This window comes from Eschrichtius robustus, chromosome 12 (genome assembly GCF_028021215.1).
Source record: "Eschrichtius robustus isolate mEscRob2 chromosome 12, mEscRob2.pri, whole genome shotgun sequence".
NCBI classification, from domain to species: domain Eukaryota; kingdom Metazoa; phylum Chordata; class Mammalia; order Artiodactyla; family Eschrichtiidae; genus Eschrichtius; species Eschrichtius robustus.
The window spans coordinates 40,481,748-40,501,469 of record NC_090835.1 but is presented as its reverse complement, the minus strand read 5'-3'; the positions used below and the strand labels follow the sequence as shown (position 1 = coordinate 40,501,469).

The following is a 19,722-nucleotide window of genomic DNA, read 5'->3' as shown; positions in this document are numbered from 1 at the left end:
ACCTGTACACCCCCCGCCCCACCGCTCCTCCGGCTCCTCTGTCTCCTCAGGGGTCTGGCTTCACTCACCCGGGCTCCCCGCGTCTTTCCCTTCCTCTAGATGATGGGCGCCGGGCCACCATCTCCCTTAGTGACAGCGACCTGCTGCGGCTGGAGGGCGACTCACGCACCGTGCGGCTGCTGCGGGAGCTGCGCCGGGCCCTGGGCCGCATGGTGGAGCGGAGCCTGCGCAGCGAGCTGGCTGCACTGCCGCCCTGCGTGCAGGAGGAGCACGGGCAGCTGCTTGCGCTGCTGGCAGAGCTGCTGCGCGGGCCCTGTGGCAGCTTTGACGTGCGCAAGACAGCTGACGACTAAGCCCCGTCTCCGCTGGGGCCATGTACAGAGTGCAAATGTTTATTTAAAATAAAGTTCTATTTATCCCTTGTGAGCATCGCTAATCCGCTGGGGCTCCCCAAACCAAGAGGAAGAGTGAAGGCTCAGAAGGGAGGGCCCCAAAGTCTTTCTTAGGAGAGCAAAAGGGGCTTAGAACCCAGCCCCCAGGAGCTTGAACCACTCATGCGGTTCTTGGCTTGTGCTGCTTGGCTCAGTCTAGTCGTCTTTGTCACAGCCGCGGTGGGAGGCAGTGTCCTTGCGCGTGCGGCAGGGCCCGCAGCGTGGATCCTCTCTGGCTGGCTGCCACCTCCTAACCCAGGCAAACGGGGGAGGGAGAAGTTCCACAAGCAGCCTTAACCTTTGGTCACAGCCACAGATTCACAGACTGCACGCTGCACCCCAGTCCCTCGATGCGAGGGGACAAGCTGGGGGCTGTGGGGGCCTCGGATGCTGAAGACGTAGACAACCAGGACGTATACAGAAGACAGGGCCTGCGTGGTGGGACATACGAGCTTTATTTGTTCTGGAAATCGCAACAACAATCACAGATCGACATGGTTAACGGCTGAGCCATAAGCAAATGGGGAAGTACAGAAATGTTCCAGCCCCAACGGCTGCAGAATAGAACACAGCACACACGGCCTCTGGTCCCACCTGTCAGGGCGGCCTTCTCAGCTTCTCTGGCTTGTGGGACCCTTCAAGGGAGCTGTGACCAAACCACCTTTCAGAACACTGATCACTCCAGCGCCCCCTAGAGTGCTCTCTGCCGGGGTCACCTCTCCCACCCCTACCTTTGGCCAATGGAGTAAAAGGACCGAGAGCTTGTCCACCCCAGCATCAACACGGGTGCAGGTACCTTTAGGCCCAGCACTGTCACCCCACTGCATCTGGCACCCCACCTCCCACTGCGTCCTCCCAGTTTCATCTCACCCTTTCTTGCAGACAAAACACGGATGCCCTGATGTCCCTGGCGCCGTTGAAGCACTGTGTGGACAGTCTCTGGCCCTGGGAGCGTTTTTTCCACAAGACCCCTGCAATTTCTTGGTATGTGCTTGGGGAGCTGGGGAGATGGTGTCGAACCTCCCTGGAGAAAATGCTACCTCAGAAAGGGAGAGCACCTGCCCAGCCCAGACACCCTCCCTCTACATGGACTTTGAATCTGATCCTAGGTCAGCAGCTCCCACCTTCTCAGCGCCAAGGGATACCAGAGGAGAAGGTGGGGAGTGTGAGGGGCCAAGTCTGCACTGCAGAAAATGCTCTTCCAGAGGAGAAGCCTTGGAGACTCCCAGGCCATTTCACTACAAACTGTTACGTTTTAATCCTTTATTAGAAACCATGCAAACTTTAATACAAAAAATACAAGTGCAATAAGAATCTTCGTGTCAATACAATTCCCGGGACTTATCATTGCAGCCATCCCAAGACCAGGCCTAACCAGGACACACCCCTTAGGCTGGCCTCGCCTCTCCTCTCTCCCCTCTCCAGTCAGGCCGCAAGGGAGCCTGGATGGGTCATCTCATGTACTTATTTTTTTTTAATTTCCAGACTTGATTCCCCACTATCCACATGAGTTCTGAACACATCGGGCTCCCTGGCAACTGAGGGCTCGAGTGTCCTAGGTTGCAGGCTTGGAGGAATTTGACCTCCATGGCCCTTTCCAGCCCAACCTTGTCTCCCACCAGATCCCAGGGAATGAGACAGACATAGATGCCAAAACCAGCCTCTTGGTTAGAAAAGAAAAGCAGCATACACACAAAATGCCAGAACCACCAGTCCACACTCTGACCAGCCCCTAGCGGTCCCTGCCTGCCCTCTAGCCCACAGCCCCCCACTGCGCCTGCCCTGCCCACACCACCTCCGGGGCCAGGGCCCCGAGCTGCCCAAGACAGGGCAGCCTCCAACGCCTCACCTCCCAGCTGGAGGCTTCAGGATCTCCCCTCCCTGTTTCCTTTAACACCTACCAACGACTTTCATTCAGACATGGCTTCAACCTGCAAAACTACTCCACCGGTTTTCAGGTTATTAAAAAAAAAAAAAAAAAAAAAAGTGTGACAGCAGCTAGGTAGGTATGGGAAGCAGCGGGGACAGGCAGCATTGCCCCTGACAAACTTGGGGGAGGGCAGCAAGAGGTGCCTGGCGCCACCTGCGAGGTGGGCACCACTGTGGGGTCAAAGGAAGAGGCAGTGGCTTAGCAGGCTCCAGGGTACGCAGTCAGCGCCCAGCCGTCACGTGGACATCCACTTCCACTCTTCCCTCCAGATGGACCAGCGAGGAGGGAGGGTATGTCAGTTTCTCTTGGGTTTGGTCCAAAAAACCCAAACGAACAAAGAGGAGGTTGGACTCCGGCTCCCCCCACCCAGATCCCAGGAGGTCCCAAACTAGCCTCCCCCACCCAACTTTCCACCCAACCTTCTCCGCGGAGCAGCGGCGCAATGGTGAGGACGGGAGCCAAGCAGGGAGCTGGGTCTGGGGCCAGGAATGGAGGGAGCACGGGGACGGGGCTGCTGCCACCCTGGGCAAGTGAGGCGGGAGGGAGGGAGGGAGGGAGGGAGGGAGGGGCCTAGAGGGCAGCCCAGGAGAGGGAGCTAGGGGCCCAGGTGCCTGAGCTGGGGCCACCAGGGAAGTGGAGGGGGGCGGGAGACAATGTCGGCCCCGTGGTCGGTGCGGGCCCTGGCGTTTGCCCGGAACGTCAGCCTGTAGGTCTCAATCTGCAGTGACACGGGAGGAGGGAAGGGAGAGGGTGACGGGGGAGACAAGAGGGGGGGACACGGGGGGAAGACGAGACCAGAATGTCATCATTAGATGCCTGGAAAATAAAAGGTTCCTTCGTTAAAATTCAGGCCACACTCTGGTCAGGAAACAAAGGAGTTTCAATCTGCAGCCAGTGGCAGGGCCCCTGGCTGGCCCTTAGGCCGAGCCCAGCCACTTACTTGTCTCCTGGATCTGGCTGTCCAAGGTCTGGGCCTCCCTTTGGTCACCACCCCCTGCCAGGGTGGTGTGGCCACTGAGGCCACTGGCTGAAGTGGGGGCGCCAGCTTCGGGCGCTGCCTCAGGGACGACCGGCTCCTCCCCAGCGGGGGGGCCCGGACACGGAGGGGCCTCGCTGCCACCGCCCTCAGTCTACAAATGAAACAGTGGGGGAGACAGTGCAGGGTCAGTCGGGGAGGGCGTGTGATGGTGATGGTGGTGGGTTTCACACACAGTCCCCACCCCCGCTGCTGCCGCTCCCCATTGGCTCAAGGTACAGTCACCTGGGAGTCTAGACCAGGTGCCCCCCCCGCCGCCCCCCCCTGCCGCCCCCCCACCCCAGACCAACTCCTGGCCTGGGTGGCAGGGTGCTGGGTAAGAACTCAGGCTCTGGAGCAGGAGAGCAGTGCAGCCTGGCCAGTGACACGCTCTGAGAGCCTCCTCTGGGAGACGAAAGGCTTCGTGAAGCCTCTGACATGAGAGGTGAAAGGTGCCTGGCTTCTCAACAAGGCTGATGCCAGATCAAAACACTTAGGACAGCAGATTGTTAGCAAACAAGCTAAGGAACGATCTCAAATTGTGGGTCTGGAGCCACTAGGGCTAGGGAGCTCCGGGAGCTTGAACCAGTTCCCGAGGGGTGCAGGCCGCCACCTCAGACCTAAGGGACCCCGGGGCACTCCCTGCACGTGCGAGTGTTTGGAGAGGCTTTCTCGGCCATTCCTGGGGCAGCCCTGCCCGTGTATCCATCATTCATGCACCCCTGACACAGGCCTCCTCTGTGCTGGGCACCTTTCTGGGGCCTGGGGACACAGAGGAGGGAAGAAGGTGTCCAAGGAGGTGTGAGGGAGACTGTGGGGGCCTGGCGAGGAAGGCCTTGAGGCGGCCGTGGACACCCAGTGTGAGTCCAGAGCACAAGAGCGAGGGCTGCTGGGAGGCACTGGCGAGCTGGCACGCCTGTGCTGGGAACGCCCAAAGGCGACAACAGGAGAAATCAGAGCAGTGAAAGAAACAGGCCTCTGTGTTAGAAAAATAGTTCCAGAAGTGATAAGAAAGGGAGGTGATGTGAGTAAAGAAAAGACTTGCGGTCAGAAAGGCCCAGGCGTGAGCCCTGGTCTGCGTGCGCCTGTCGTGTGGCCTGGGACAAGTGACTACACCCAAGTTAGTGCCCGGGGGGTGCTGACCAGAGAACGGCCCCTCACAAGGTGTGGAGCACGTCCTGAGAGGCTGCGACAGAGGGAGCTAGTCTGGGCTTGAACAGAGCACTGAGGGGGGTGGGACAAAGTGCGGGCTGGGATGGAGCCGCGCTGTGCGGTCAGATGCAGGGGGAAGGCCCGCAGCGCTGCTCACGTACCCTCTCCCTCGCCCACCCTTCCCTGAGCAGCTGCAGCCGCCCTCAGGCCTGGAAGCCGGCAAGGTGCTGCCCCCACGGCCCCGCTACCCAATGACACGGAACAAAGGACAGACAGCATCTTGGCAGACAAAAGGTCTCACGGTACTGTGGAAGGAGTGCGAACGGACGAGAGGGAGGGAAGGGAGGAGAGGCCCAACCAGGATGGGAAGCCCGCCGCCCGAGTGCTCTCCAGAGCCCGGCCGCGCAGGCCTCCAGAGCGGGTGGATGCCGGGCCTGCCATCACGGGCAGCTAAAAATGCGCCATCCCGCTCCCAGGACCGGAACAGAGCTTGACACAGAGCAGGTACCGAACACTCCCGTCTCAGGAGGTGCTGCGAGAACTGTACCACACAGACCCCGGCCTTGTGGGGACCTGCACTCCAGCCCTGTCCCTCTGAACATGGCTGAGATGGGCTCAAAAAGGCAGGCCATGGCTCTCAGGAGAACGTTCCGTCTCCAGCTGGACAGGTGAGAGGGGACCGGGCTGGGGCCTCTTCACCTCTCCTGCCTTGCTCAGGACTGATGACAGATGATGGAAACAGCAATGGTGTGGGTGAAACATGACCCCTGAAGAGACTGAGGGGCGGTGACAGGTGCCCACCTGCTGGGACCCAGACTCCAGCCGCACAACCCCACCCCCCAGCTGTGTCCCCGCCAGGACCCACTCACTACCTTCACGGCGCCTCCTGCGGGCAGGTGGCCCACGTTATCAAGGGATCCCACCTTCGCCTGGGCCTTCTCCTTGAAGTTCAGCTTCTGACTTTCGATCTTGACATCTCCTCCACCTGGAACCAAACATAAATGGGTCACTATGGGTGACAGAGAAATACCCCTACAGGCAAAGCCAGGAGGCTGGCCAAGGACTGGGATGTGCCCAGTATAGAAATGGGGAAAACGTGACCTGCTCTGAGGACAAAGGAAGAGGCACAGTGAACACATGCTTTCAGCCTCATAAACACCCTGTTGGTCAGGGTCAGGATCCTGGAATCCTGGTTTTCCAGCTGCCAGCACTGATACTGGAGGAGAGGAGTGACTTGCCCAAAGTCACCAGCGAGCCAGTGACTCACAGGATGGAGTATGGTCTAGGTGAGCAGTTTAACTGAATCTCACTGCCATGAAAAGAAGGGAAGGCAAGAGGCTGAGGGGAGGCAGTCGGTACACAGGCAACGCTCACAGCTCAGCCAGAGTGAGGCCACGGGATCAAGGGCCAGAGCACTGTCACTGGCCACCCGGCCCCTCAGCTTGGCTTTCCCTTGAGCCCTTCTTCATTCTCCCATCTCCTCTTGGCTCATATCACCAACCTCAACACCTAGCTTCCTGCCAAATCCTCCAGGTATCCTACCCACTGGATTTCTGGCCCCTTGCAAAAACTGGACCTCAAGTCACTCAGTGTCACTAGGGAAGGAGGTTATCTCACAAGAGTGGATTTTCCAGATAGAAGGAAAAATGAAGGTTAGTTAAGGGCCAAAGTGTTTTGATCCTTTTAAACAGAACACCTTCTAAAATGGATGACACTTTTTGCTGAGAGGGAAGGGAGTTTTCTTTGCCTTCACCTTAACTGACCCGTGGCGACTGATCTCTGAGACACCAGACCTGTCAGCCAGTGTGCCTGCCGCTACAGATACGGCCCTGCCCCAAATCTGCTGCCGACCCAGGGTCCAGGACACACGAGGCTCTTAGGGTACAGCCGAGGCAAGAACGCAGGCCCTGCTCAGACAACATTGCCAGCGGCTCAGAGGCCTCCGCGGGGGCGCCAGGCCACCTGTGCTGCTGGCAGGAGAGTCTGCATTGCTGTAATGGCAAGATCCACATGGGCAGGCCGAGGTGGCATTATTGAATGGCTCCCTATCTCCTGCTGGAGCTGCTGGTGGATGCTTCACTGCTCGGGTATACCCTTTGCTCCTGAGTCTGACAGGCAAGGCCCGGCCACCACTCTCCAGAGCTCCTTCAGCACCAGCTCCTGAACGCTTGCCTGGGAGGCCAAGAAGGGTTCTTAGCCCATAGCGCACCTTTCCCCTAGGCCTAGGTCAACAGTGCCGTGCACACGGCAGGTCCTCAAGACGCTGCTGGTGCAAATGGCAGCCCTTACACACTGTTCCTCCTCCAACTAAAAGGTTAGTGCCCAGAATCCCCCCTCCCTGACAGGGACTGAGGACTACGTTGTTTCTACTGCTGTGCCCTGGGTGTGTGGCTCCAGGAATCTTCATGGAAGGACAGAGACATAGGGGTGAAACCTGGGACAAGGGAGGCACCACTCACCAGGCTTGTGCTTAATGTTAGCCTTGGACCCACACTTGGAGGAGACCTTAGAGATGTCCACCTTCTTGTTCTGAATCTGAACCTGAGGAGAAAAACACACAAAAAAATGACTGCCTCAGAGACAGAGTGTATATTGCCAGGTCCAAACCCATGCTCTCTTTATAGTCTCCAAACCCGAGCTCAGAGGCTGCCTTCTCCAAAGCCTTCCCTGGCTCTAACCTCACTCCATCTCTTCTTCATACCATCTCTTGAAAGGACCTCAGCATCAGCTCTACGCTAATCACTTCATGTGCTCAATCATCATCTATAGCGCACCTACTACCATCAAAACAGCAGCCTCTACTCTGGCTCATCTTTCCAACAAGGCTGCAATTCTCCCTAAACAGGAGCATGGGGAAATGCACTTTTCCCAGCCACAGATCTGGCAGCTGCTAAAGCCACCACGTGGCCTCGGCAAAGGTGACAGGCTCATCTTGCGCCATGCCTGAGATGACCTGTGAGGAATCAACAGAGGTCACTTGCCACGGCTGGGCTCTTGCCAGGCTGTGGAGCCCACACATCTGTTGACAGTGTGCCACAGCTGAACCTAGTCCCCAAAAAAAGAATAGTTGATGAGGGGAAGTTTTGCTGTATAGGTGTATTCCAGCCAATAAATGAAGAAGGGACAGGAGAATTAGAGTCTCACCACAGTGCACCTTCACTGAACTCATGGTTTTGGGCATCAACAGCCGCCAGCATTACGAGGAGCGAGACGACGAGAAGGGTGAGACATTACGTTTCCTGACAGAAACACCACCACTGCCTATGAACGTCTTGCAAAAATGTGGGGAAAAAAATCGAGTCTGAATCAATCTAAAGAAAACTGTGGAACTAATGAATATGTTAAGTGAAACCATGGGGACATCCTCAGCAGAATCCAAATTCTAGGACAAACCACTCAGTTTACTCTTGAAAAATATTACCGTGAAAAAAGAAAAAACGAACAGGGAACTTGTAGAGTAAGAGAAACCTAAGATTATAAGATGCAAATCAACCAATCACAACTTACGGACCTTACTTGTTTCCTGATTAAGCAAACCTGTTTAACATGCTATGGGATTTTATATTATATACATATGTATATTAGAGTTCTTATCTTTTAAAGTTACATACTGGAATATTTGCAGATAAAAGATATAACTAGAACTGGCTTCAAAATAACTGGGGTGGGCATTTATAGATAAGACTGGCCACAAAGATAATAAATGAAGCTGGGTAAAAAAGTACATCCAGTTAATGTTACCATTTCTTCTACTTTTCTATATGTTTGAAAATTTCTATAATTAAAAGTTTTAGGGACTTCCCTGGTGGCGCAGTGGTTAAGAATCCGCCTGTCAATGCAGGGGACACGGGTTCAAGCCCTGGGCTGGAAGATCCCACGTGCCGCGGAGCAAGTAAGCCCGTGCACCACAACTACTGAGCCTGTGCTCTAGAGCCCACGAGCCACAACTACTGAAGCCCGCGTGCCACAACTACTGAAGCCTGCGTGGCCTAGAGCCCACGCACCACAACGAAGAGTAGCCCCCGCTCGCTGCAACTAGAGAAAGCCCGCACACAGCAACGAAGACCCAACGCAGCCAAAAATAAATAAATAAATAAATAAATTTATATATCTATAAAAAAGTTTTAAAAGCTTAATTGCATCTCACTGAGTTAACAAAGCCTCTGAGACAAGGCTCTGCCTTCCCAGGCTGGTACATAGAGGAGCCACAATCTGCTTCCAAAAGATTCCCCCCACCCGCTCCCCTAGCCACTGGCCTCCACTGACGGCTTCGGCTTCAGGGAGCCACGTGCTGCTGCTCTGGCCTAGGAAGTGTGTTTCTCGTGCTGGGCCCAAAGTCACCCGCAGTGACGCCCGGCAACCAGCACCAGCCTGTTCACCACCAACCCGGCATTCCTGCACCTCGCTCCAGCCGTGTGCTCACGTGATCTGCCCCTGGCCTGCAGGCCACTGCAGGTGTCAATACTGCTACTGAAGTGACACTGCGAACAGGTCTCAGAACCCATTAGCATGCACACCCCTCCTTGCAAGGGTGAAATGGAACTAAAACTGCTGCAACATTTAAACTGGGATCAGCCACAGAAGTAGCTGCTATGTTCTCCCCCGACGGCCTCTCAGTTCTCAACAAGAGGCATGTTTATGTGTACGTGGGGACATGTGGGGAGTACTGACCAGGATCCTGTTCCAAGCCACTAATCCCTGTGGTAACCCCAGAGTTTCTCTCTGGGGGGAAGGCGGGCCCTGTGGGGGAATGGGGTTAGACGCGTACAGCTGGCAGCCACCCTTCTTACATGCAGGTATATTTACGGTGGCTTTATGGAGGGGCTGATGGAAGGCACGACAGCGCCTTAGTCCAGGCTGTTTACCCTCATCTTCCCACCTGGAAACACTGTCACAGGCATTTTCCTAATGCTCTGCTGTTTAAGGAAACCTCCTAAAATGAAAACTCTTTTAAAAAGTACATTCCCTCGCCAAAAAAATCTTGTTTGCAGTCATGTGTAGGCAGTGTGGGAAGACCATACTAGGTGACAGATAAACGAGGACTTATTTTCAGAGCTCTGACATACACAACATATATAAATGCATTTCTGTGTCACACACACACACACACACACACACACACACACACACACACACACGCAACCCAATTCCCTCAGAATCCCTGTTCACCTTCTGTTTGCATCTAGGCCAAAGCCTGAGAGGAAAAGCTAGGGCCGGTGTCTACCTGCGCCCTTCACGGGTTGGATCTTTCTCACCTTAACCAGACACTGCCTTTAAAAGCTTCACCCACCTCTGCCTTCCCACACTGGGATGGCTGATCTCTGGCCAACTTCCAAGATGGCCAAGAACCGGTCACCCAAGTGCCAAGGATGCAGTTTCTACCCACGCCAGGAAGAGCCAGTGGTGGGGAGATGACCAGGAAGGACGTGCAGTAGGGGAGTTGTGCGGGGGGAAGAAAGAGGTGTTCTATGTTTGCACCCTCACAGCAGAACTGCAGGGTCGAGCCCTCTGTAAGCCATGGGCAGGATGACATGACCACCGAGGGGGCAGGGGGACAGAGCCTAAAAATGAAGAAGGTAAGCAGAGCGGGACTTAATCCAGGTCAGGAAAGAGAGGAGAAGGAACTGAATGAACCCAAGGGAGACCAGGACAGGGCAGCTCTCTCCCTCTTGGGGTGGGAGAGAAGCGAGGGGAGAGGCGGTGAGGGCAGGGCTCTGTCACAGGGACGTGGAAAATGCAAGTGTGTTCTCCACATGCCAGATGACAATGGTGATCTACCCGGTCTCTCCCTAGACCAGGACCTCCCTATGAGCTCCAGTCACCTGTGTCCCCAACACAGATCTAAAGGGTGGCACAGAGTAGCAGCATGATAAACAGGATGTCTGGATGGGAGAGGGAAAGAGCCAAAAAGAAAAGGAAATAGGAGGAGGAAGGGGTTGGAAAAGGGAAACAGTGGGGGAAGGAGAGCAGAAGGAAAAGCGGGGGAAGGAAGCAGGGAAAGCAGAGGAGAAAGAGCAGAGTCACAGAGATGAAGTGAGGGCACAGGAGGCGGGGGCGCATGTGGAACACAAACGCCCTGCTCTTCAACAGCAAGGGCTCGAGGATGGGCTCTGGAGAAGTCCGGACATCTGTCTCCAGGTCAGGACCACTGCATCCCCAAGAGCGGACTCGAGACAGACTACGTCCCTCAGACCAGGTCTCTGAACCCCTAAGGCCTCCCACCCACAGGGGCAAAAGATGCTAAGTGGGTGTCACCCAGCTGTCGTTTAGGGCTCACCAGAAACACTCAGTCTGAACACATTTGAGCATCGGGGTCCCCCCGACTCCGCTCGCCCACCAGCGCGGGGCGGCCCTCTCTCCAGGGTGCCTCAGACGCCAGCGGCCCCGAGCGCATACTTACATTACCACCTCCAGGGACATGCTTAATATTGTCCTTGGAACCACACTTGGACTGAATATGGCTGTAGCTCACTTTTTTGGAGACTATCTGGACCTGGAGTGTTAGAGAACAGAAAAAACAACACAAAGGGAGAGGGCTGGTTAGAACCGACACGGGGCAGGCAGTGAGTCCACACGTGACCACGATGAGCGGCAGGGAGTGCTGTTAAAACCCCACCTTCAGCAGAATGGCTGTGGAAAAGCACAGGCCAAGGAACTGGAAGGAGCAGGAAAGGGAGGGAAAACACGAACAAACAACACAAGGACAGAAGATGTCGCCAGAGCGCTACATGGTCATCCTCACTGCTCCTGGGGGCCGGCTGCAGTTCACAGGGTGCAGACAGCAGTGGCCCCAATGCCCACTCGGCCACGGCCCACCCCCGCCTGCTCTCTCCCCGACGCTCCTCTCTGCAAGGATCCTGCTCATCCGGACACATCCTCACCCAAGGATGGCACTTCCCTTAAATCTGGGGCCTGGAATCGCTGCAGCCAGACCTGCTCTAGGAAGAAAAGGCTGCGTGGAGAAGCCCGGGGCCGCTGGCTCACGGCCCAGATCTGACGCTGATGGGAAGGAAGGGACCAGAGGCCGCTGGACCTGCTATGCAGAACCCTGGGCACCAGGGGGCACAGGCCGAAGCCACACTTCCACACAGAGCCCACTTGTCTCAGGACTCAAGAAAGCACAGTGCAATTGAGGTTTAAGTCTAGTCTTCTTTTTGATTCCAGGGTAAAACCCCTTCCACAATCCTCCAGATGTCCAATCCTGTGCCCTGTTTCATGTGTAAAGAGACTAGGCTCTGGGCAGGGCTGCAGTGAGGCACAATCTGGGGGGGCACCTGCACAGTGTGTTGTATATAAACGGCTCCCCCTGGAACGGAGCAACACAAAGGCTCAGGATCCAAGATCTGGGACAAAGAATTCTTTTTGAGCCTTCTCAAGAAGGAATAGTTGCCAGCGTCCTTCCTTCCTTTTCTTAGAGCACCTCACAAATGATGTAGCCCCCAAACTGAAGAGCTCTCCCCAGAGTAGAGAAATCTACCCTGAGAAACTCCAACTGTTTCTTGCCTTCTTTACAACATCAGTGATGAGTAACTGGTGAGCAAACCACTTTCCTAATGAACCAGAGACCTACAGGACCTCTAGAAGCTCCCAGGAACCATGGCGCAGCCTTCCCCACCTGCCAACCATACAAAGTCCTTGCCCTGGCCACCTACCTGCCACAGATAAGGACAGAAGGTTCCCAGGGCAAGAGGAGGGCCCTGGCTCCAGGGTGTGGAGACAAGGGGAAAGAACCTAGCATTTCCCCGCTGCATCCAGGTGACAGTGCAATCCCTATGCTGAGTGGGTTTTCGCTGGGAATCAGCATCCTAACTTTCAGTACAGAGGTCCTTGGAGAACCAGGACAAATGAAGCTATCTCCACACCCAGAGGTGTTGAGAGGGGCCTTCAGCTGAACTTGAAGCACAGGGGCTCCAGGGTTCCTATTGCTGGAAGGTTACCAGTGCCATGTCTTACTGAGGAAGAAGCTGGGTTCTCTGTGTGTGTTTGTGTACATAATGGGTGTGTTTCAGATCAAGGTCAGAGTGAAGGAAGTGACTGAAAGTGTTTGGATCCATTTTATCCAGCTAAATAAATATTCCCTAAAGGGCTAGTGGGCTCCTACCTCTGTTAACTTTCAGGTTAATAGAGAATATTTTCTGATGCCTGAGTCATCAAACACAGAGGAAGGAACACGGGGAGAAGTAGAAACTAGTTAAGGACAGGAAAAAAGTGCAATAGAAGGGAAAGTGACTGAGGCTGGAAGAAACAGTTGACCATCTTTTACCTTCAAGAGGTAAAAGTCTAAATAAAACTCACTTTCCCAGCAGGCGGTTTCTGTGCACTGCCAATTGGGCCGGCTGCTTTAGTGACTGCGTTAGGTTCAGGCTTTCGAGCTGGAGCAGCTGCCTCTGTTTTTTTCTCTACTTTGGCCTGGATGGAGATAAAGGGAGGGCAAATTTCAAACCAAGAGGACAAGAGCCCAGATACTAAGAAAGGAAGAATGCTGAAGGGGACTCGCATCCAGGCCAGGCCACCATGCAGAAGCAGGTCACCCTTGCTCCTAGAAAAAAACCACCGATTTGCCAGGGCAGACCAAGCTGGAGGGAGAGGGGCTACAGACCAGACTTGAGACACGAGGAAGAGATCAAGACACCATTCGTGAAGAAGAGGCAAGAAGGAGGCTAAATGAGCGATTCTCTTCTGAGTGTGTACTGGGGTTTTCAAATCACAATGTCCCACCCCCATGCCCCATGTTCTGATATGCCCCAAGCAAGCTGCCATGGTCACAGGGAGCCACTACTGATGACGGGAAGTGTCACACCCTCGGGTACGTTGGAACAGAAAATACTTTCATCACCAGACTGAGTTACTCAACTCTCCACCAAGACCTCCTGCCACTTTTGCACCATGAAAACATAAGAAGAGCATGGGCAGGGGTGGGGAACGGGCAGGCCATCAGCACCACAGCCCCAGATGCCTGGCTGGGTATGTTAGAGCCATAATCTCTTGTCAAAAGCAACTCTTGGGCCCTTATCCCAGTTTTCCATCAGCACCAGGATTCTGCTTCATTTTGGACCCTCTTCAATTTTTTAGCAGCTCTGGATTGAAGCAACTTAAGTATCCTATCCTGAGTGGCGGGTGGGCGGGGGGGAGGCGCACGCCGGTGGTGGTGGTTTAAGTGCTAGAGAATGAGGCAGGAGGTGAGAAGGTTGCTGCTCCTGGGACTTTGAACTTGGACTTTTGCCACCACCTTTTCACACATAAAATCCCCGTGGTTGCTAATAGTTAACAAATAATTCTGGGGTGGATGTACCCAGAAAGTCCTTAAAGTGAAGCGCTGTGGCCAGCCATGCTTCTCCATCTCAACACTCTATCATGGTCCTTTGTTTAGGAAAGCCAGGGGCTCGCAGCAAGTCACCCTGGCCACAAGAGGACACTAGTCCTCGTTCAGACAGACTCTCCACCCAAGACACAGCTTTGGGAACAAAGAGGTGGTCCATCTTCTGCCTATCCTGCTGTTCACAGTGCAGGGGTAAGAAACAGAACCAACCAGGTTCCCGCCCAGTGTCTCTCACCTGTTCAAGGCTCAGAGTCCTCCTCTGATTTGTAAAGCAGAACCCTTTTGCCTCCAAAAATGTAAGCCTAAACCCCAAAATGCAGAACAGGTGAGGAAAAGAGAAAGCTCAGAGCCACCTGCTTGCTGCTGCTGGGAGGCGGAGCCCAGGATGAAATTCCCTGACACTGAATCCAACGTCCTGACTGCTCCCTGCATGGTGGGCCCCTTGGGCCGATGCAAGGACATGCCTGGGAACGGTGCTTAGATGTGGCAGGGGAAGAAGCAGGGGCCAGCATGCCGAGGACCCCAAGCTCCCTGGACTCACCCGGCCTCCTCCAGGCTGATGCTTGATGTTTTCCGTGGAGCCAACCTTGGAACGGACATTCTTCAGATCAGGGGCAGAAGCATTGGTAGCCACGCGGCCCAGCCTTGGGGCAGAGGAGCTGGGCTTGGCTGACGTGAGCTTCTTGTCGACGGAAGGAGTCCCAGAGGGCCGGGGAGGCGTGGCTGTGGGCTTCACGCGGCTGGGAGTCACCCCTGCTGGGGGTGCCGCCCCAGGGACGGTGGCGCTTTTCTTCACGGAACTGGTGGAGGTGCTCTTTGGGCGACTCACGTCAGCTGCAAAGGTGGGAGTGAGAGATAACAGGTGTGCAGGGGAGAAAGCAAAGGGAGCCTTAAAGCCATGGAAGAGGTGGGGGTTTAAATCTGGGATCCATGAAGCGGGGGATGGGGTCTTACCTGGTGCAGACTTCGTAGCCATCTTCTTGATGTCTGCAGGTTTCCCCTCAGTCTTGACTGCTGCACAAACGTATACTTTTTAACATCACGTTTAACAAAATAACCTACTGAATGGCTCATCCAAAACTGAGATTCATGCATTCATTCAACAATTACTAACCTGTTTGAGCCAGGGGCTGTGCTAGTATCTGAGAACAAACTAGTAAATCAGACAGCCAAGTAAAGACCACGCCCTGATGGAGCGTCCAAGGCCAAGCACTGTGTCTTACTCTTTTCTACAGTCTTGACAATGCCTTCCTTCTACGTGGCCTTTCTTTGAATGGCCTATTTCTTATCATCAAAGTCCATGAACACAACGTGCTGGGTGCTGTGGAGTTACTAAGAAAGGAATAGTAAATTCTACCTTGGAATTCATGAGAATCCCCTTCACTCAGGATTTTTCTGGATGCACATTATCTACTAACCTCACATGGGGATCGAGGCTACCACTTTTCAATGGACCTCATTAAGGGCTGGTGCACAAGCAGGTCTGCACAGCTGTCTGTGATGCTGACTGGCGCTATGGCTGGGGCAAAAAGCCAAGGCCCCACCCTCCTCCCCACTGGTTCCCATGGGAGGGAAGCGCAGTACTCACCAGTGGGCCTCTTGGGTAGGGGTGTAGAGGGGCTCCTACTGCTTGGCCCAGCTGAGGCAAGAGTGGCAGCTGCTGTGGCTTTTGGAACAGTCTGGGTGCTCTTGGAGCCAGGCCTACCGGCCAGGGCAGAAGCCAGCTTGGATGGTGAGGCTGGCTTGGATGGTGAGGCCCGCTTCTCAGGAATCTTTGCCTCTGCAACAGGCTGCTAATAGGAAAGTGGGAATAAGAGCTGCAGGTCAGCAACAGGCCGAGGAATTCATGCCAAAGGATGGTTCCATATACGCTTATGCCAGAAAGCAGGGGTACTGTGGGTTTGGCACCCACTGATAGGAAATATATGTGGCTATACGATGAAAGTCCACACAACATGGGAAATGGCCATGTAGGGTGCCATGTGATCGGGGATCAGGAAACAGGGAGTCAAACCACCTCAATCCAACCTGAACCAGTGAGAACGAACAGCCCTGAAAATATACCACACCACAAACTACGTCTGCCTCAGGATCCACTGCATTAAATACTTATGTATTTAAGGTATTAATGTTTGACCAGAGATCAGACAAATACATAAACAAAACAAAAAATTTAAAATGTTCAGTCAAATTCAGCCATTCTTTTTTTTTTTTGAGGAGAGAGTTTAATTATTATTATCATTATTTTTTTTTATTTATGGCTGTGTTGGGTCTTCGTTTCTGTGCGAGGGCTTTCTCCAGTTGCAGAGAGCGGGGGCCACTCTTCATCGCGGTGCGCAGGCCTCTCACTGCCGCGGCCTCTCTTGTTGCGGAGCACAGGCTCCAGATGCGCAGGCTCAGTGGTTGTGGCTCACGGGCCCAGTCGCTCCGCGAGGTGTGCGATCCTCCCAGACCAGGGTTCGAACCCGTGTCCCCTGCATTGGCAGGCGGATTTTCAACCACTGCGCCACCAGGGAAGCCCAAATTCAGCCATTCTTTTGGCTAAGATGCACCCAGTGAATTCTGAACAGGATGGAGCTGCAGCTGGAAACTGCATTGGCCAAATCAGTCAGGTCTAAGCTCCAGCCCCAGGCAGGCCCCCAACTCACAGTGTGATCTTGGGCAAATCACTGAGCCTCTCTGGGCTTTATTTCCTCATCTGGACAAAGGAGGCTGGAACAAAGGATCGCTACGGACCAGCTTTGATAATAAGTGACGTTAGGGACGGGAGGATGAGGATTCTGTAAGAGCACAGGGACAATGAGAAGGGGCAGTGGAGGGTGCAGGCCTGACCAACAGAGGGAATGAGCAGGCCGATGCCACAGCTCTGACTGAAAGCAAAAGGGAAAAGCCTCTCAAGTGCAGACACAGGCCATCTGGGTCACTCTAGCTCCTCTTCCATGGAGGCTGGGCATGCAGTCACTATCAAGGAAGGGAAGGAATCAATACAGCCTGGTTTCTACAGGAATAGGCAATGAACAGACTGTTTTGATAAGCAAATATACCATGTTACTCAAGAGAGTAAGCCAAACCACAGACAAAGGGGATCCAGCTCTTGTACTCCAAGAGAAATGGCCACACAGAGGGTAATATGTTGGTGGAGACAAGCAGGATATTGCTTAAATGGAAAATCAGCTAAGGAGGATCTCAGAAATTAAGGGCTGGCAGCCATTTAAATAAAATCTAACCCTGCAAATGCAGGGTAATGACCATTCCTACAAATGAAGGGCCCAAGCATGGTGTAAAGAACCCTAAGGTTGGAACCAGGGGAAGGTCCAGCTACCAGCTCTGTCTCGAGCATGACATGGGAGTCTGTGCAGAGGGACTCCTGCTCTGTTTGCTCTAAAATGTAAAGATTAAACCAGATGCTCTCTGGGGTCTCCTTCAAATTTTCAATACTGTGAGTCAGAATAATCGGGTGGGGTCTTATATTTTGCTAGTAAGAGTAATAATAATAAGTTAGAAAAAAGTTGCTTGAGATAGAAATCTCTAAAGGACGTGATGTTCTTTAGACGTCAGGCTTTTGGCCTCAGCAGGCTGCAGAACCAGCCTGCTCTCAGAGTTGGAGTCACTCTCCTGTTTTCTCAATTATATTTTCTCCTCTGCCAGAATCACAGATCTTGTTTTTTCTGAATAGTTTTTTCCCCTTTGTTTGCTCCTATAAATCTTTCTACCAAATAAGGAAAAAAACAAATTTCATTAGGCTTTAGTTTTTATCCATCTCTCAAAATGTTTCCATCTGTTTCTTATCTAAAAGATAAACAACGGTAATCATTATGAGGCATATCACCTCTTCAGGTCAGCAGTATCTCAAAATGCTGTCTAAAAGCTGCATGGCAAAAAGACAGGAAACAAGAGTGTTGATAGAGGCCCTGCGCACCAGCGCTGGAGTTAGACCCAAGTTCAAATACGGGCTCTGCCGCTTATTAGCACTGGACTACAGAAAGGTTATTTAACTGAGCTCTGAAATGAGGATACTAAGATCCACATTATGGGTTGTTGAGAGAGAGAATTAAAAGAGTTAATGTCTATAAAGAAACCACTACAGTATGCTTCATTTTTGTTATTATTACAGAGTGAACTTCACTAGACAGCACCCCCTCCTTCCCATGGCCTCCTCTGTCTCCCCCAGGATTTGCTGCTAAGAAAGTGTCAGGGAGGAGCTGCTGTCACGGCTCCAGCCACCTTCCCTCCGCCCTCTTATTCAAATAAATTGTTTTCTAAACATCAAGAAAAGCAGTGTCAACTGGGTAAATGAGGATCAGAAAGCTTCATGAGATTTCATAATTCCTAGTCTATATTAGGATTTCTCAGTTTCTTGGCCAGGGTTTCAACCTAGCCTACAATTCCTAGGTTCCACCAGTTTTCTTTACAAGATTAAATGAAAACACTGACATTTTAACATGGTAAACTATTCCTCATCATGATTTTAAAGAGTAATATCAGGTTGACCTAAAGACCCTCCTCAAAGAAAACAAGATGTTAGAAAAGGCAGTCACAGATTCTACCCACCCTCTCCTCCAAGAACAATCCTGTGAAGCTACTGCTGTTCCAAACTGACCAGTTTCTAAGCAATAATGTGTGGGTGACCCGGAAAACTGAAAAACTGCAGAAGGAGCCCGGTGAGAGGTAGCCTAATGCCAAAAGCAAAGTAAGTTACCACCTGATGCTGGAATCTGCTGGAAGATAAGCTGGAAGAGCTAATCACTAATCAACTAATGGAGGAAATTCACTTCTGCAGGATGATTAAGAAGAAAGACAAAGAATTGAATTTGACTGGGAATTTGATGGCGGAATTACACCAAAAATGAGTATATGATTGGCATGTGGAGTGGGGAAAGTGGTTAACCAGTATGTAAATAGACGAAGAGTGAGGAGGAGCTGGGAGAAAGGAGGAGCCAGAGCAGAGGCAAGAGTGCCTCCAGCCAGGGCAGAAAAGGCACAAAGGAAAACAGGCCATCGAATTTCATGGCTGCATCAAGAGCTCCCAAAATGATCTGAGTTACCCTTCCCCCTTTGCCCTTTCCTTTCCCCGTCCACCAGCCTGCTTCCATATCTGGAAGCAACAGAGCCTGACTACCTGACGCTCGGAGGGGAAAACTTTTCCCTGGCACGGTGCTCAGGTGACTACTTACCTTGGGCTTCCCGTCTTTTGAAGGTAAGGTGGAAGGCCTGGCAGCGGCAGCAGCTGGGCGTTTGGGTGGGGCAGCCGGTGCTGAGCCTGAAGCAAGGCTCATGGGTTTTTTATTCAACCCACCAAAGGTGGTGGGAGCTGGCTGCTTAGGGAGAGAAGTGGGCTGTGTTTTGGCTTTCGATGTTGAAGTCTTTGCAGGTTGAGTGGTGGCCAAAGGCTTTAAGTTGATTTGTTGTTTTTTTTTAAAGGCCAACATCAAACACACAGACAGAATAAAAACAAATTAAAAAAAAAGTATAAATTGCACAATTCAAAGTAAAATTATAAGCAATGAGGATAGATGCAACTGAAAATTTGCACTCCTTTCTTCTGAGCTCAGTAAATAGTGGAAAGACATCAGGATGCAGATAAAGAAAACTGGGAATTGTTTCTTAATGACAGTGTCACAAATTCCAGCAGTTTGGCACCTGAAGATTTAAATTCAGTAATAACTTTAAACAATTAACTAACTTTTGAAGCCTGCAATAATTCTGTGAAGAAAGTCACCAGCAGGTGATTAGGCTATTTATTATCTGCACCTCTATGAGGCAGTATCAACGTCCTGTTTTAAGCCCACACTAAAATGTGGCATTTGTACTTTGCAATAAGTACCAATAAATGTCTGGAGCTATGATCCACCTTAAAAATCTGTGCTCCTTTTTC

At 52.7% G+C, this 19,722-nt stretch overlaps 2 protein-coding genes across 16 annotated transcripts in view; one reads left to right on the top strand and one right to left on the bottom strand.

The window, feature by feature from the left end:
- The window catches only part of DHX30 (DExH-box helicase 30), a 31,058-nt gene extending 30,632 nt beyond the window's left edge, over nucleotides 1-426 (top strand). For all 6 annotated transcript variants that reach the window (XM_068559024.1, XM_068559025.1, XM_068559021.1 and 3 more), the window contains one exon: nucleotides 100-426. In XM_068559024.1, the coding sequence (XP_068415125.1) occupies nucleotides 100-353 (254 nt within the window). In that variant the 3' untranslated portion in view covers nucleotides 354-426. The remainder of the gene's footprint in view (nucleotides 1-99) is intronic.
- Nucleotides 427-867: 441 nt separating this feature from the next.
- MAP4 (microtubule associated protein 4) overlaps nucleotides 868-19,722 on the bottom strand; it is a 168,915-nt gene continuing 150,060 nt past the window's right edge. For 3 of the 10 annotated variants that reach the window (XM_068559032.1, XM_068559035.1, XM_068559030.1), the window contains 10 exons: nucleotides 19,022-19,237; nucleotides 15,436-15,640; nucleotides 14,802-14,861; nucleotides 14,389-14,681; nucleotides 12,824-12,937; nucleotides 10,929-11,021; nucleotides 6,988-7,069; nucleotides 5,401-5,513; nucleotides 3,302-3,491; nucleotides 868-3,177 (listed from right to left, as the gene is read on the bottom strand). In XM_068559032.1, coding sequence (XP_068415133.1) covers nucleotides 3,170-3,177; nucleotides 3,302-3,491; nucleotides 5,401-5,513; nucleotides 6,988-7,069; nucleotides 10,929-11,021; nucleotides 12,824-12,937; nucleotides 14,389-14,681; nucleotides 14,802-14,861; nucleotides 15,436-15,640; nucleotides 19,022-19,237 — 1,374 coding nt within the window. In that variant the 3' untranslated portion in view covers nucleotides 868-3,169. Of the gene's footprint in view, nucleotides 3,178-3,198; nucleotides 3,492-5,400; nucleotides 5,514-6,987; nucleotides 7,070-10,928; nucleotides 11,022-12,823; nucleotides 12,938-14,388; nucleotides 14,682-14,801; nucleotides 14,862-15,435; nucleotides 15,641-19,021; nucleotides 19,238-19,722 lie in introns of those variants that run through there. The other 7 variants (XM_068559036.1, XM_068559026.1, XM_068559029.1 and 4 more) reach the window with 6 other exon arrangements.